At 31.7% G+C, this 17,452-nt stretch overlaps 2 protein-coding genes across 2 annotated transcripts; both read right to left on the reverse strand.

Moving 5' to 3' along the window:
- Window positions 1-546: 546 nt before the first annotated feature.
- Window positions 547-11,080, reverse strand: LOC136989410 (cobra venom factor-like). The gene is made up of 12 exons (XM_067287538.1): window positions 10,995-11,080; window positions 9,995-10,287; window positions 9,746-9,914; window positions 9,487-9,653; window positions 7,710-7,868; window positions 6,932-7,042; window positions 6,761-6,836; window positions 5,888-5,990; window positions 4,343-4,430; window positions 2,462-2,536; window positions 1,559-1,661; window positions 547-683 (listed from the first exon to the last, which is right to left on the reverse strand). The coding sequence occupies exons 2-12, from the start codon at window positions 10,043-10,045 to the stop codon at window positions 547-549; spliced, it is 1,239 nt and encodes a 412-aa protein (XP_067143639.1). The 5' UTR covers window positions 10,046-10,287; window positions 10,995-11,080.
- LOC136989417 (complement C5-like) lies at window positions 10,991-17,279 on the reverse strand. Its single transcript, XM_067287551.1, has 10 exons — window positions 17,037-17,279; window positions 16,091-16,240; window positions 15,885-16,020; window positions 15,619-15,799; window positions 13,833-14,061; window positions 13,046-13,255; window positions 12,715-12,814; window positions 12,379-12,480; window positions 11,148-11,336; window positions 10,991-11,070 (listed from the first exon to the last, which is right to left on the reverse strand). Exons 1-10 carry the CDS (start codon window positions 17,226-17,228, stop codon window positions 10,991-10,993), a joined length of 1,569 nt encoding a protein of 522 aa, XP_067143652.1. The 5' UTR covers window positions 17,229-17,279.
- Between the last annotated feature and the right edge of the window lie 173 nt (window positions 17,280-17,452).

The following is a 17,452-nucleotide window of genomic DNA, read 5'->3' on the forward strand; positions in this document are numbered from 1 at the left end:
TTTCTTTTATGGCACTATCGAGCCATAATTAACGGATTAATAGAGGAAAAAATAGAATTTATACAAGTTTAATATTAAACAATTTTTGAGCATAAAATTCATAGGAATAAAATTTTCATTAAATCTTACCCCAGCTGAGATATAGTCAGATGTGTTTGGTTATTATATCTACTAGGCCAACGAACCCCAGCATGGGGTATGCTCCTCGTGGTTTAGATGTACGAGAAAACCATTAATAATAGTGTAGCTTTGTGAACGTATATGAATATGTTTTAGACATACTGTTTTCCCATTGGCCTGTGGAAAAGAAAACACATTAGTTACGCACATTACTGAACAGAAAACGTAAACTGGCTCTAACGAAAGAAGTTTGTTTGGCACAATACGGGCCATTCGATCTGTGCAACAAATTTATAGGGCTGCAAAAAAACCTTACACGTTTTGTCTTAACCTCCAAGTGACCTGTATAAAGATAATGTACATTTGAAATTTTATTTTATAAAATAACTTAATTTACTGTATAAATAAGAATATAACACACTTGTGTTATAATATCGTATAGCTCGTGAAAACATTGATATAATAATTTATATTATTAGCACAGACACATTGATATCCTTCGCAAAAATTCGAAAGTAATGAACTGTAACTGCCAGGGCTGTAAAATACAATACATTGTTGATCTGTAAAATAACAAATTATAAGTTAGTATATACTATAGTATTTTATGCTATATTACAATATGTGTAATTTATATACAATAGAGTCTGTATAGTCCGTCACTTGTCAGTTCCTTGCATCCAGTAATTCGACACTCTGCAGGAAGCACATTTGAAATTTTTATGTTACCCATTGTCGATGTTTGTGACAGAGAGAAACTGATATTGGTTTCAATGATATTCAAGTAAGAATTGTGTACCTTGTCATCAATTATAAAAAAGAATTAAATTTGGTACATATTGATCAAAAAAGTCGATCTGTACGAAATTTAAGATATAGGAATTAGGGCAGTTTGGTTCCTGTTGATTCTCATGATAGGTGTGATATAAACATATATATTATTTTATGTGATGTACTGCATAATTCCAATTTAGATTCACACTTTTACTGGCAAGCCACCAGACAAACCATCTATTGTTAACAAGTTTTACCCTCAAAGAAAGATTACAAATGGCCGAGTAATCGGAATGGCAGCCCATTGCTGTGTGGTACCTGGGATTAAACTTAGATTGGTCAGAAAGCTCCGGCATTTTTTGAAGGGTGGTCCATTCGGATATGTCAAACCCTGTTACCCACCACCCAAATGCCCATTGTGGGCCTGGCAAAACTCGTAATTGTCTTGCTAAAATGGCTATCTTATTGATCGCGGGAAAAGAGTTTAAAAAACCTCAAAGGCATCTGTAAGCGTGGATGTGAGGAATAGGGATAATAACCTGATCTAGAAAATTATAAGCTACTAAATTGCATTCAGATGTGTAGAATCTTCAGACTGCTGTCACGTTGAAGAAATTTATAATTTATTTAAATTATATTGGATACGAAAAGTAAGGACACTTACCATTATTGAAATCGTAAACTTTGACAACACTGGATTGCATATTTCCAACAATATAATCTCTTTTCACACGAAAGATAATACAAATTGGCGATTCATGTGAAATCTAAATTCGAGTAATTATTAAAAGTTTTTTACGGTATGTAAAAACGTATACTGTATATCTAAGCATAATTTTACAAATAAATTGAAAAAAAAACAAGATGGCTCAGAAAGTCCTTTAACTATATGCTTGCTTAATACATATATTTAAGCACCCATATTCAATGTTATCTAGAAAAAGATTTAGCAATCCGAATGAAACCAAATTTGGTACTGTGGGTAACGTTTCGGGACATGGAGATGTTTCATATAAAATTAATAATAAAACTCGGCAACGTGTCGTTTGGCATTGCATATAGCATAAAAGCGGTTTCATTTGTGGAACCACTTAAAAACAATGGTTTATGGATGATATATTGCAAATTTGGAAGCCGTTAAAGATTATTAAGTTGCATGCAAGAAGAATCACAGAGTATTAATTATGAACAGGTGTTGAACACATTAGTCATAACCTTCAGATTTTACATTTTCAGAATGGGGACCGCATTAAGCAGTACCCTTACGTTGGCACAGAAATAAAGTATTTGTCATTATGGCACTGCAAACAACAAGTTTTAGTACACTTATTAAATATTTTTTTATGGAAATTTCTATCTTATTTGCTAAAATGTCACCATACCAAATTCGGTTACATTTCAGCTGAATAAATATTTCTCTAGACAGTGTTGAATTAGGGTACTTCAAAATCGTCTTGTACAAAAAACAAAGTTGTTTTGGATAATTTAACCATTTGTAAGATATTAATTAATTAGTTAATTGACTTCCATAACATCCTGTATTACAGTATAAATTCTTCATACATACATGATCCAAATAGAATATTATTTTTCTATCTTTAATTTCATATCTGTCAACAGGACTTTCGTGATCTTTAACAATCTACAAAAAAGTATAATAGATCCATTATTACTTGCAAGTATTCAAATATTTTATCAAGAAATTCTGAACTTGTTTGTCCGTAATACTATAGTATCAGTTCAAGATGGCCGAAGATGGCTAATGACTCAGCCTATCATTCCAATGATCTGGGAATGAGTCTGAGTGGACGACGACGGGAATTTTTTAAGTCTTTCCAGGCTATCTCAGACCTGGAGAGACTTAAAAAATGATTGGTGGTACCCAGACATTTTCATTCTGATCCTGGCCAAATCCATGATGGGAATGATAAAAAGAACTTCTCAGTGCCCGTGGGGCAGAAAATACTCCAAATTAGAATATTTTATTGAATGATTGTATCATTTAACATTTTCAGCCATATAATCAGTAAGAGAAGTTTATTCTAATATGTTTCATATGTTTTGCACTCACTTTTGCAATGCATTGTGGTATGGCTACTTAGGTTAATATAATTAAAGCTTTTACTTATTTACCATAAAAGTGGGTCTACGCTACTTACTCGTCATGCAGCCAAGCCTATAATAAGTTGGTTGCAGGATGATAATGAAGTCAAAATTTTGTAGTTTTTACCATTTACAATTTAATCAAATTAAGAATGAATTTAGTAAATAGTAAAGAAATAAAAGAGTATTTTATTATGCTATACCACAATGTGGATGGAAAAAACTCCATCTTCAATTTGTACTATTATTACATTTGAATTGATTGTACTACTATTGAATTGATGCAAATAGGCAAATACAATACTTCGATACCCTACCAACAAGGTATGATTTCTAGGATAACTTTTCCCATTTATGGGGAAAATTGGAAATTGACCGTTTATTACACGTTAGATAGATGAAATAAACATTCAGGGCCATTCCATTGGTTAAGTGCAAACGTACAGCCAACCACCAGTATTCAATGGTTTTATCCACTCAGCCACTGTTAAGAAGTCAAACCATTATTATGACTTGACACATATTGGGGTATATCATGTTTAATTTTGTTGCATATATCTTTATGAATATTTTCAGAATTGTTTTTCAAAACAAAACTATTTTTTAAATTTAATTTAATTTAATTTAAATACTCCATACATTAGTTAATTTGGAGGAGATTGTCTCTTAATGTTTTAGCTTTGGACATTTAGCTCCGGAGCACTCGGAGAACGATGATGCTTACTTCCTTTCCGATCAACATGCTTTTGCTTTAATCTTTCTGAGGGAGTTCGAGAAACATATCCAAAAATGAATAACTTGTAATAACATAAAACAAAATAGAAGAGGGTAACAAAACTTAAAAAAAATTAATACAATACGAAAAAGAAGTAATAATTACAATAATCATTAATAGCAGTAACTCAACACTAAAAGTCACTGACAACGATGGTTCTCAGCAAAATTATTCAAGAAATTGATTTTTGTTTTAAAGATTTGTGACGGGTTTCTGAAACCAAATAAATGAGTCATCATATTTCTTAATATACTGTGTCGTAAATAAAAATTCCTTTTATGGAAATGTAATGTAACTATCATACAAAGAATACTGCATTTCATGTAGTGTGAACCGCCATTGTCTTAATATTGCTGAATACCGGTACTTGGTTGTGGTTTGCCCCAGACCATGGGCTGGCGGATTTTTCTGTATTTTCTTCGTGTGTTTATTATCTAAATCGAGTCTACCCCTCGCAGATTGCTTTTCTACTGCATTGGCCATCTCGTATTTATCTAGTCCAATCGTACAATGAGAACACCAACAGAATTTGTCCCAGTGGTGGTTGAAAGCAGAATCTATTGTACTTACATTTTCTAAATCTTCTTTAATTGGACTGAATCCACTGAATATTCCAGCATCAATAATAGTCAGGTGTGAATCTTCAGTGGAAAGATATCTACAGAGAATTAAAATTAACATGTAATTAAATTCTTGATACTTTAAATTATACAATATATTTATATATATCGTTAACGTGAGAATTCGACTTTTATGAGAAGTGGCCAATATATTATTAACCCTTTTCTGCAATTTCATGCCAATTAGATGGCTGGGGTAGTTCAAGATGCCAGCCGAAAATTCTGGAAAACTTTTAATTAAATATGGTCAAACAACACCAGAAATTCTTCATAGATGGTCTGTATTCAAGACTATATGTCAGATCCCAATTGTCCGAACAGATTGTGGTCGGCAAACTGATAGGTGAGGTGATGTTCTTGGTGCCTACAGCGAAGTGTTACACATGAAGGGCCAAGGACAGTTTTTATGAAGTTTGTAGGTAATAAAGTATTTGAATAAGATATTAATATAGTTTTAAAAATGATTTAAAGACATTTTGGCCAACCTATGTAATAACAGATTTATTTTTATACAGGGTGTCCCATAAATTTGTAAATAGTTTAAAAATTCATAAAGGTTGAAATAATTGGTATATTTGAATGCGGTTTGCGTAAAAGTTATTCTCACGAAGGGGGATTACTTTGGGTAGAGAAAAAGAAAATTGTTTAAATCTTTGTCGATAGAGGGCGCTGAACTGAAGAAAATCACTGGAATTGTGAAAATCTGAGTGTTATAAAATGCAGGGTGTTCGTTTAACAGCTTATTTCCGAATTTTCCTGTTACTGGCGCTGACGTACGTTTTTCATCATGATGTTGATATTGGTAAATAAAGCACTATTGGTGAAGTTGTTTTATCTCAGCCACGAATTGCCGGCTGAAACTTTAAGAAGGTTTAGGGCACAGAAGAGGATGAAGAAAGGTCTAGGTCCATTCACTTCTGCCGGATTGGTTTCCATTTGCGAAGCCACATCGGAGGTACAAACCTCTGATAAATGAGGTGTACCACTGCGATTACACAAACTTCTCGTTTTTTCGAACCGTCATATTAGGGAAACCAATCCGGCAAGAGTGATTGGACCCGAACCTTTCTTCATTCTTTTCTGTGTCCTAAACCTTCATAAAGTTTCAGCCGGCAATTCGTGGCTGAGATAAAACAACTTCACCAATACTGCTTTATTCACCAATGTCAACATAATATGAAAACCGTATGTCAGCGTAAGTAACAGGAAAATTCAGAAATGAGCTGTTAATCGGACACCCAGCATTTTATAAGACTAAGATTTGCACAATACCAGCGATTTTCTTGAGTTCAGCGCCCTCTATCGACACAATTTTGAACTATTTTCTTTTTCTCTACCCAAAAAACTTCGCCCTTCGTGAGAACAACGTTTACCCAAACCGCATTCGAATATAGCAATTCTTTCAACTTTTATGAATTTTTAAACTATTTTCAAATTTATGGAACACCCTGTACTTGATTATACAAATTAAACAGCAGATTTAGTTTGTACTTACCTGCTACATATTTCAACTTGAAAAATAAGTTTACTTTGAGGATAGACTGGACGAGGACTGTTGAAAGAATGAAATTCGTGTACATTTATGACTTCTTCACATTCTATTAATTTGTATATACGAAATAAATTAATTAAAATTATGTACAAGTACATATAAAAATATTTAAAAATTCATTACTTTAATGTTTGAACCCTTAAATGTAAGTTTTAACTGTCACCATGTACTGTTTTTGCAAATGAATTCATAAACATTTGCATGACATAATGGTTATTTGTTCTACATATGTAGGGCCCCATTTCGTCATGGCCGAACCCACGATGAAATTAGTACAGGTTTATTTTTTCACGTTTTCTGGCAAAATTACTCATGCACCGTGGATAATACGATAAAAAATCAGATTACTTTAGAGTATATTCAAGTTGGTGGCAAATTTATTAGGATATGAATTAATTCGAAACGCTATTATTTATTATATCGCCACAATACTCTAAATTTTAAAAAATAGTGTGGTGTACAGGGGCAAATCATTTAGATTTGCCCCTGTACACCACACTATTTCTGTTAACAATTGAGTAATTTTGGCATATACTTTGCATTTATTGCAAACTAGCGGAAATGTTTTGTCATGACTTTTGAATTGTACGAATAAATTTACCACAGACTTAATACTGGAGAATATACAAAGTTGGCATACTCATAAAAGATTGCTGTTTCTAGCAATCTTGGTTTCTAAATAGTAAAAATTAAGTGATAAAATTTAAAAAATGTAATTGTTTCGCTTCAAATTAGTCACCAGTAGCTAATAAATATATAACCAGATATAAAAATTTATGATTAATTTTATAATATAGGCCTATTGAAATGCATTACCTTTATTACAATAAGCATTATCTTTTTCCGTTGAAAAGTGTTTGTTTACTTCAGAAACGTGTACAATAGTTTCGAACTAATAAAAATGAAAAACTTCATTTAGCCAAAGAATAATTATAATTTACAACTATAAATCAGCAGTAGCAGTTGTGAAAACATTCAAATACTTACTTGACATGTTTGTTTTTGATGTTCTGCTACATTATATCTTATTTTTGCTGATAATAATCCAACCCCCTTTCCACTGACGTTCAAATATAACGTTTCATCTAATTTATCAAGCTGTACAATCAAAGTGACAAATATTTTAGTAGAAATCACCTAAAAGAGCTTCAATAATTAAGTTTAGGTAAAAATTGAGATGACAATTTAAACACCGCAACATCTTTATAATATATGTTTTAGAGAACAAAAGAAATTCAGAAGGAGAGCAGATCTTATTTTGGCAATCTCATTTGGGAGCAGGCTAGCTAGTGAAGAATTGGATCCTACATACCCTGATGGATCTCTTGTGAAAAAATCTTAAGGTTTGACCGTGGGTGTGCAATTTCTATTTGACTGGGCACGCGTGTGACGACGGGTTTACTCTTCAATCGGCGAGTGGCCAGGAAGTTTCAGGTGGAATTCCGGGATTTTTCTCCTTGGGTGTTTCCTTTCATTTATAATTAAGTTCACAGGCTAATTAGCTCTAATTAACCCCTCTAGATCTTCACGTAATGTTAAATATAAACTTATACTATTTTCATCTGCCATGTTGTAACATTAAACTGCCTTCTATGGAATTTCATTCGCGAATAAAGACTAGAGAATTGTCTCTATTTTGGAATTTTAATGCCAAAAGAAATACATTTATCTATTTGATATGGAAGAAAACCAATAATGGACGAACCGCTTCATAAATGTACGAGTAAAAAATGTTCAAATAAATTGATCCATAACATTAGCTTACCTCCATTTGTTGAAGGATTAAAGCCTTTTCATTGTTAATATGTATTGTTCTCACCGAGCCTTCATCGTGGCTGGTCGAAACATCGCATGTTAATGATATATCTCTGAATTTCGATTTTATGGCATATTGTGATAATGCTTGTAATGCACTCAGTGTAGCCTGAAAATGAAAATCAAGAAATAGTGAAATAATACAGAAGTATTATATATTTACACAAACTTCTTTATAATTTTCTAAGTACTGAATATGGGTGGCCGAGATGGTAAAAGTGCCAACTTACCAGAATGGGCACCCGTATTAAATTTCACAGCTGTCCTCCACTGTTGACCTACCATCCTTATATATTGATTGAGGACAAAAAAAGCTCTCGTAATATCCATAGAAAGAAGAATTCAAAACACAATTTGCAGTAATTTACTTATGAGATTTATAATTTAACTATATTTATTTAATTTTGTCGAATAGACGGCGCTGATATCCATGTAGATTAGCGCCATGTGTTCGAGTTTTTCAATTCTATTTAAGGATAATTTACAAATATTACAATAACATAACAATGATTAATGTGCTAAAATAAAATATTCAATGTATTAATTTCTAATTTAATAATATAGATGAGGTCCAAATAAATGAGATACTATTAAATTTCATATTTTACTTTTAAGAAAAGGACTTGCTTTGTACATTTCTTTAAGTCTGACACGTATCACTTAACATTATGCTTTTGTGTGTTTATTCTGTAAAGAAATCATATTGCCTAAATACCCAGCTAAACCTCGATATAGCGCCATTATTGTAAATTTCAAATAATGCTGGTGAAAGAATGTCCACAAATATTAAATACAAAAAGAAGCAAATAATAACAATAAATACTGAATGCGAAGTTAAATATAACATCCCTATAAAAACCTGCTCAGACGACATATTTTATATAATGCAAATTTGTTTTTAAAAGTCTGGGTTTCAAAGTAAGAATTTTTTCCAGGGATTCTTGTCATAAAACCATTATCGTCTAGTTTGCATCTTAAACACAACTTGGCTGAGCTCTAAGCCTGTAATTCTGGAGCGCCTGGTGCCCATCGTGGCTGAGTGGAAAAAATCTTTTGATTGCAGGTTTGTGCCTGATCACCAGGCTAGCCATAAGGTTTATTTGTTTCCTTCACGTTTAACTCATAAACAAAAGCCATTTCCAACAGAAAGTCTTCCCTGAGTATCCTTTCTTGATATTTGTTAAGTTACAGCAACGCAACATTTAAACGATCTGCCTTCCGGGTGGTCTTTTTAACGGTAACTGGCCACTTTCACATCCGGGCGTTACAGACGTGGAGAAAACCCGGAATACTTCACGTGACCAGTCTGTCGTGGTCAGGCGCTGACCCACAACTGAACAACACCCAGTGTTCAGGGAACTGGCCGCTTGGCCTCTGGTGGGCCACCTCCTTTTAATAGATTACCTTTATGATGCGTGGTTTCATTCCATCAAACTAAACCTTTAACTCAGGTTCAAGTCTGGATTAAAAATTTTTCAAACATAGTGTTTCTCAGATACGTGGAACCCCATTGTCGACCTCGCTAAATTATCTCTTTTTTAGCATGCCTTAGCACAAGACAGATAGAACAAAATGTAAAAATAAATGATTTATGCTTTCGTCTTTCGAAAAAGTCGAAATTTCAACAGTAACTTTCAATTAATTTCGTGAATCGTACAATTATACTTCGACTCTTTTAATAATAGAAATCCCACAGAGTAAGTGTTTTATAATGTATTAATAAATACCTGACTAGAAGGGAAGTAGCCTCCATCAAGACGTTGTTTATTCATCCAATTGACAATTGAAAGAGATGTTGACATATTTTCTAATTGCAATTGAGTTAAAAGACCATAAGCAGAGATTTCTATCGATTCAGATTCTGAAGATTTAGCCCAATACCTTTGATTCAGTTCTAATTGAGATGATATAAAACAAATGTTAAAAATTACTAAATAAATAAAGATTTTTAATTTACTATATTTTATATTACTTAAAGACATTTACCTTCATCATAAGCTGACATTCCCAAAAGTTTTTCGTTTGCTTGCTGCTTCTTCTGACTATTTGTTACTGCAAGCGCGTAAGCAGTTAATGCCATGGTATATGGATCATTTACGGATTCATACTGCATTTCCAAAAATAATTTCGCGTTCAGCCGAGCACTAGTTGAGTTCTAGAGATATAGTTATAATAAGAATTGAAATATTACAACATTTAATTTACTTTTTACAAATCTTTACTACATTTACTTACTACATAACTACATTTACATTCTTGCAAAATAATGAGCACAAATGCAGTCATTGGGATTTTGCCATTACCTCCTGTCTATGAGAGAAAGTATTTTGTTTAATAAATATATTATTTCTGTATAATCAGAATGATTTACCATTATATTTCTTAAAATAACTGGATAAAAATCTTCGAATGATCCATCAAAATTTTGTTTTGAAATTAACCATTTAATTCCTTTCCAGATGGCATTTTCATCTATATAAATAAATTTGCTGGCCTGACAGAATAGTTTCGTGACAAATGCTGTTAACCTACAAATTATAATATTTATAAAATATATAACATGTAGAGAAATATAAGTTTATGGGTTAATGTTACCTTAGGTTCCAAGGTGGCGGCTTGTATCTGATTCCAGCAACAGAAAACAGGAAACAGTGGGGACGCACGTTCTAACCTAACCTAACCTATTCTAGTAAATTACCATAATTATTACCAACAAAATTATTAAAATAGGTTAGGTTAGAACGTGCGTCCTCACTGTTTCCTGTTTTCTGTTGCTGGAATCAGAGACGAACCGCCATCTTGGAACCTAAGGTAACATTAACCATTTTATGATACATCTCTCAATAACAACATAATTTATTGATTAAAATTGCTCTCAATTTCTAGAGGATTATCATTTTTATAACAATGTCATGTATTGAATTTAGTAGATGGTAAATGTGTTTGAAGAAAGTTTCTTTGTGAAGTAATGTTTAAAACACGCAACGTTCTTTATATTATACTGTAATAAGATAATAATCAGATGGATCAAGTTTAGGTTGGTCCTATGGCAATTTTCGTAGGCAGGCTGACATCATTCATTACCCAGTTTATGCCCATCATAGACTCATCCAGTCTCACGAGGGCCAAGCTCAACCGAACCAATAATGAGCATGATAAAATATCATGCTCTTGATGAACGATAAAAATGGACAATAATAAAATGATTATTAGAGATTAATTAAAATGAAGTTACCAAATGCTCGAAGGTTTGTGCTTCCAGACAGAAAATGAACCATCTTTATTTCTGAAACTGAGTGCTCTTTTATATCCTATAATAAAAACATCGATATTTAAATAGTCATCTTTTTGTTCGGTATTTTATCGACTGAAAGCAAGATTTTCGAACCTTCACTCATGATATCATATAATCTTTTTTTCATTTTCGAATCAATTTTGTCTCTATTTTTCAAGAAGTTGAAAGTGTATAATGCTGGACCCATGTACATCATGGTCTGATCGCAACGGCTAATGGGCATTCGGATTAAATATTGTGGATCGAGTAATGTTGTTTGTAGTGTAGGACCATATTCGGTACCTGAAATTAATTAAATTTTATTTACAATCAGATAAATTACAGCGTAATTTTCGGAAATATTCTTACTTATGCTTATTTAACAGCTTAAGGAAAAATATAGAATTACCAGTAAGTTATAAATATAATGAACAGGTTAAAAATAAAGTCTTCATGTAAACATGAAAATGATGCTATGATGACCTAGAAGTTTGAAATGGTACCCCTAATTATGATCAATGGGAGGGCCAAAGCAGCCAAGGTTTCAGTCTACCATTACTTCATTGAATTATATAAGAAACCCTGTGTCGAATAACGTCTTTCATCCCACTGTGAATCATGGCCACACTTATAATGGGTATAATTAAAAGACCAGCTTAGTTTCCATAAGAACAGAATGAGTCAAAAATGGAAAATGTACGCGTAAATATTTGCATCCCCTGAAGTTAAAGTACTTTTTTTTAGATAAAAATACGCAGCACATACATAATGACAACACAAGTGTTATGAGCAATTTCTGGGTATAATAACGTCTAAGGTATGTGAACCACAATTATTATTATTGCAGATCAGTTCAAATCGTTTTGACCATGCCTGAATACTTCTTTCTTATAAGCTGTGTTATGAAAATAATGCCAGTGTGCGAGTGTTTTTTGAGAGTTATGACACCGGAAGGCATTGCGACGAAACTTTTTGCCTCTAGCAACGCCACTCCCTTGTTGTGAGTTTTGGAATTATATTATTTTCCGAGGAAATTTGGAACAAAATGGTTTTTGCTTGTTCGGAAACGTCAGCATACAAAATTTGGTTGAGTTTAGACTGTTACATATCCCTCTAGACAGTGTTGAATAGGAGTACTATTATTAAATCATCTGGTATTTATGACGAATAATTCATTTCATCCATAATGCTTTATTGCATAAAAATAGGAGAATAATTAAAAGAAAACTCTGTAAATTGTCTATAACCTTCCTCTTTACTGTAGAAGAAAAGAATATTACGTATATTGGCATATTACAAGGAATTATTTCAAATTTATCCATACTTATTAGAATGTAACCCTTACCTACTATACATATGGCACTCATTCCAGTTCCAAGAATGTATGGTTTCTTCGGCTGGAGATTTAATTTGATCATCTGAAGTTGCTTCAATGTATCGACATTATCTAATTTATATAATTAATTAATTAACTTGAAATTTTGTTTTACATTATAATATATTAAAAATTCAAATAAAATATGGAGTAGGCAAAACACAATTAACTAAAATACTGCTTATTTTAAGCTACATTATTTATATCTATTGCTTAACTAACTTCTGTGTACAAAGTGCGTTGTTTTATATTATAATTTTGAATTTGTGTATGTTAGATTGTTCAACACGTAATATAAAAACGTACCTGATAAAACCTCTGTAACAACGTTCAATTTTTTCTTTTTCTGTTGGTTTGTTGGATCTAACGAAATGAAAATTTCCTCTTCTTCAGTAACACCTTCGGCCTGAATATGTTTAATATAAAATATGTTAATGGTCGTAGGTGTTCTCTCCCTCACCATTTCGCTATCCTTATTTAGCTGAATACTTGTGGGTATGGAAGAAAGGTTTTCTAGGTATTTATACTAAGAAGACCTTTCTTCCATCCCTCACACTAAGAAGGAAATTTTAAAGAAAAAAGCTGTGTTAATGTACTAAAATTTAAATTTTTAGAAGATAAGGCTGAAATTTCTTACCACTACGTGCAATCTTTTGACAACAGTATCTTCATCGTAATGACTTAGAGCCACAATACGAATGAAATAATCCCCAGCCTCTAATGGAACAACTAAAAAGTTCACTGTCCTCGAAGAAAAAGGATCGATTATAATTTTCTTTTGTTTGCTTTTCTCACCTTCTTTTACGCCAGTATATAGGTTTTTAACACCATAAAGATAGACAGTAACCTAAAAGTTTATAAATAGACAGAAGCTATAATTACATACATAGTTAAGTAAAGAAAAGTGACGTAAATTAAAAAATGCACACAGTTCTTACTAATAACAAATAAGATATCAAAGTATAGGATAACTGGCCACATTGTACAAAGTACAGGGTGATCATAAAGGCACTGTATTCTAATACAAAATTTTTAACAATTATTGTGTATATAGATTGTACATAAAGATTTTGTCTGCCTACTATTGTCTACTAATCGTTTTTCCTCTAATTTACGTTTGTATCAAGTCATTGCTCTCTACTTTCATCTTTGCTAGTCTCTTGCCAGCTAGGTTTATAATGGGAACATTGATGGCAGGTGTACTTAGTTTCATGCATACAGCTAACAAGTCAATGTCAATGTCAATGTATTAAATTAAAGTGAGCAAGGTGTTGAGTATTTGCTACTTACAATCAAATTCTATTATAACTGAGAAACAATAAATACAAAAGACAGTACAGTTAAAAACTGTACTGTCATTTGTATTTATTGTTTCTCAATTATAATACAATTTTTTACAGAATACAGTTTTTAGCTGTACTCACCGGCATCTTCTGTGAAAAGTAGTTGATTACAGTTGCTTGAAGATACAATTCTTCGTTGCGTACAACAGAATGTGGAAAATTAACTTGAAGGAAGACACTTCTAAACGATTTCACATCTATCAGATTGGAAATGCACATTCCCCATTGAGGTGATACACTAATAGTTTGCATAGTCCACGCTGTGATGCCATTTGGTAATTTTGTATTGGCCTCTGCAATTCCATCTGGTCTAATAGAAAAATTTCATTATCCACAACATTTTTCTGCATAAAGATATTGAAATACTTTTAGTGAAATAAAAATATAAGTTAACTAAAAATAAAATATTCACTACACCAGCAATAAGTAATGATCTCAGAATTTCATATAACTGCTATTGATTCTCGATGTTACAAACCAAGAAATAATGATTTTAGAAACAACTTGACTGAATTCAATTGTTTTAAGACGTCTGTTGAAGTGGGGATGTCAGACTCCAGCTTCTATAGTTATTATTTAAAACCTTTTTGAACATATAGTAATTGCCTCTTTCGTATTTTTGGCAATATGAAGATTTTCTTTTTTCATATCTTATTTCAAGTTCTTGTAACGAGTCATAATATCTACATATTGAATGGATGATGGATTTTATCAGAATTATTAGTTCGTTATAACCGGGTTTAGCAGTTTATATATATATATCTTATACAGAGAATCTCAATTCGATAAAATAGTAAATCTTTTTAGTTAATGCTGAAAATTCTCTTTTTTTATTATAAACCAAGAAATAAAAATGTGTAATTAGATTTACTCTTTGTGCAGAATTAACTAATTAGTGTTATGTTCTAATTAAAGATAAAGTCTTTACAATACGGATTAACTATCGCAGTTTTATGGAGTCCCTCACTTATATCTGTTTTTTATAGGCACACTTTAATACCAGGGAGTGAACCACACTAAATTACCACACAATGAGTGAAGAAATAAAAGAAAGAGATCTTCCAAAATAATATGCCTACGAAGAGGGAAACTATTTCCTGTTCAGGGATTAAAACAAAAGAAAGAAACCATCCTTACGGAGAAAAAAGTAAAAATGAAAAACTATTCAGTAGAAAAGTGTAGAAGTGAAATATTATGTTTAGTTTAATTTGCATCTTTGCTTGTTAAAACAACCCAGCAACGAGTCACGTAACTTTCCTAGTTGTTATGAATTTTTATTTAAAAAACTAACTTTTATATTATTAAGCAAAATAAATAAAATTGTGCGTGGCGCCATCTGTTACCAAATTGTGTCATAAAAGTTTTTATATTTTAAATTTCTATAAAGTGGTAAAAAGCATACTTTTAAGGCTATGGATGAGTTTTATAAAAACAAGAGTAAACGTTAATAACCAGCAAAATCTTCATTAAATCTTACTCATCATGAGATATGACACATGATTCCTATCCTCTCACCTTCTTGAGCTTTCAACAGCAAAATTTAATAGCATTAATGCCCCTCATATACAAACTATTATGCCAAATTTAGTTTTTTAATCTTTACCCCATCCTGAGATATTAAAAGAAATAGACTTTAACACACAAACACATACAGAACTTTTTCTGGATTTTTTTTTCTTTTACTCTTTGGATTCAAGAGGTCTCAAAACGTTATTTTCAGCAACTTGGAGGGTCAAATTTGATACGATTCCAATACTTTCCGCTGTTATGTAGTCATAACAGCAAGGAAAGTAAAATCAATTATTTCGTGAAGGACTTAAACAATATTAATTCGATAACTAAAATTAAAAATAATTAAGCAAAATACCCAATTTCGAAATCTTCAAATAACCATGTTTCTGGGAAATCAGATTGAACTGATATTTCTTCTATATCTTTGTCAATATCAACATGATAGAAGTAAAACTCGTCATCGTAAAAATCAACAAAGTCTCCTTCATCTGTTTCTTTAAACTTGACACTTTTCAAGTAATTTATTCTCATACGATCTTGGCCAATGGAAGACAAATTTTAGTATTAAATTTCCTATAATTTCTCGATATAATTCAATAGTTAGAAAAAAAACAACATTACCATTTTCTTTATTAATTTTATTCTCTATTTCGAAATTTCCAAAAAGAAATAAACCAGAATTGAATAGAATTTTTTGAGAATTTTCTCCCTCGCCTAATCCTGAACCATAATCGTAATTGGCAATTCTCTGAAATAACTGCACAGATATGTTAATTACAATTTAATTTTTAATTAATGATCAAATTAGAAATTGCAAGTAAACTAACATCCTCTCTAGTAATTTTCCCTTGATTCTTCAGAGAAAATGCTTCTTTGTCTACAGCAAGTAGTCCTACTTTAGTCTTGGATTCTCCTTTTAAGATGAATTTCCCAACTCCTCCTGGTTGTTTATTTGTGAAATCAGGAGTTACAGTAACCTTATGGAAGAAAATTTCTTATAAATATTACCGTTTCCTTATAAATGTCTTATTTTATTCAAACTGAAATCTCTGATGTGTGACAAAATCATTCACATTTACGGAGTATCGCATTACATTGATACTGGATGTCCTGAAATGTACAGTACTTAACAGTGTTTAGTTTTATGTTTTGCAAGCGCAATTGTCAACATGTACCAAAATTGTTACAGAATTGTACCAGTTTTGAAACAGATAATTGATACATTTGAGAACAATACAAGGCATTTTCTTATAGAAAGTTTAATGCATCTTTTCTTTTCTAGGGCCATAAAGAACGAGAGGAAGAAATAAATAAAACTTTAGCCCTGGTATACAGGTGAAGATATTACGTAATAAAATTTTGAATAAAATAAAAGAATGTTCTGACTGTCGACCCCTTCATGGACTCTTCAACGTTGTATAGAACTTTTATTATTTCTTTTACTAATATAATTTATAACATTAAGGGAAAAAGCTGATGAGGCAGTGACATTATACACACCATTTTCATAAAAAAGATATACTTAGTGTGCACATTTACATCCTGAACTGTCATACACATAGCCTATTGGACTAATAATTTTGTACAAACCATTTCAATAGACCTTTCACTAATTTTCACATTGCAAAACCCTTGTCAAAAAGTACAAAACATCTGTTTTTTCAGTATTAGGTGATGATAAAAAAATAAATATTTACCTGAACAAAACATTGCTTAAGTTGTTATAAATGAAGCATTTATTGGGACTAGATAAAAACTGATAAAATTTCTTACCTCAGATTTTGCTTCACATTTTTCTTCTACTCCAATCCTCATCGAGTCAACCAGTAATTCTTTATTTAATAAAGAAAATAAGAGAATTCTTACAACTGGCGACATTTCAGTGGTAATAACAAATTCCAATTGTTTCTGTTGGAATAATTTTATAGGTAAATGTTTCAAAAGTAGTATTTTTCCACGAGCCATAACCTGTTGATAAAAAGGAATACTTAAAGTAGCATTGTAGTGGCTTGTGAGTTGTACTTAATACATGCATTTTCTATAAGTTATTCAAGTAAGTCGAATGTCTTTAAAAGAAATTCTACTTGAAAACTGATGTTGTGGTTTTATTGGGCACAATCAGATTTAAAGTGTAGGATTTCTTGTAAAAACTTTTCACTTACAAGGGATTATTTGTAAAGCATTTTTGT

Source organism: Centruroides vittatus, unplaced genomic scaffold (genome assembly GCF_030686945.1).
Source record: "Centruroides vittatus isolate TY-2023 unplaced genomic scaffold, ASM3068694v2 contig_1295, whole genome shotgun sequence".
Lineage (NCBI taxonomy): Eukaryota > Metazoa > Arthropoda > Arachnida > Scorpiones > Buthidae > Centruroides > Centruroides vittatus.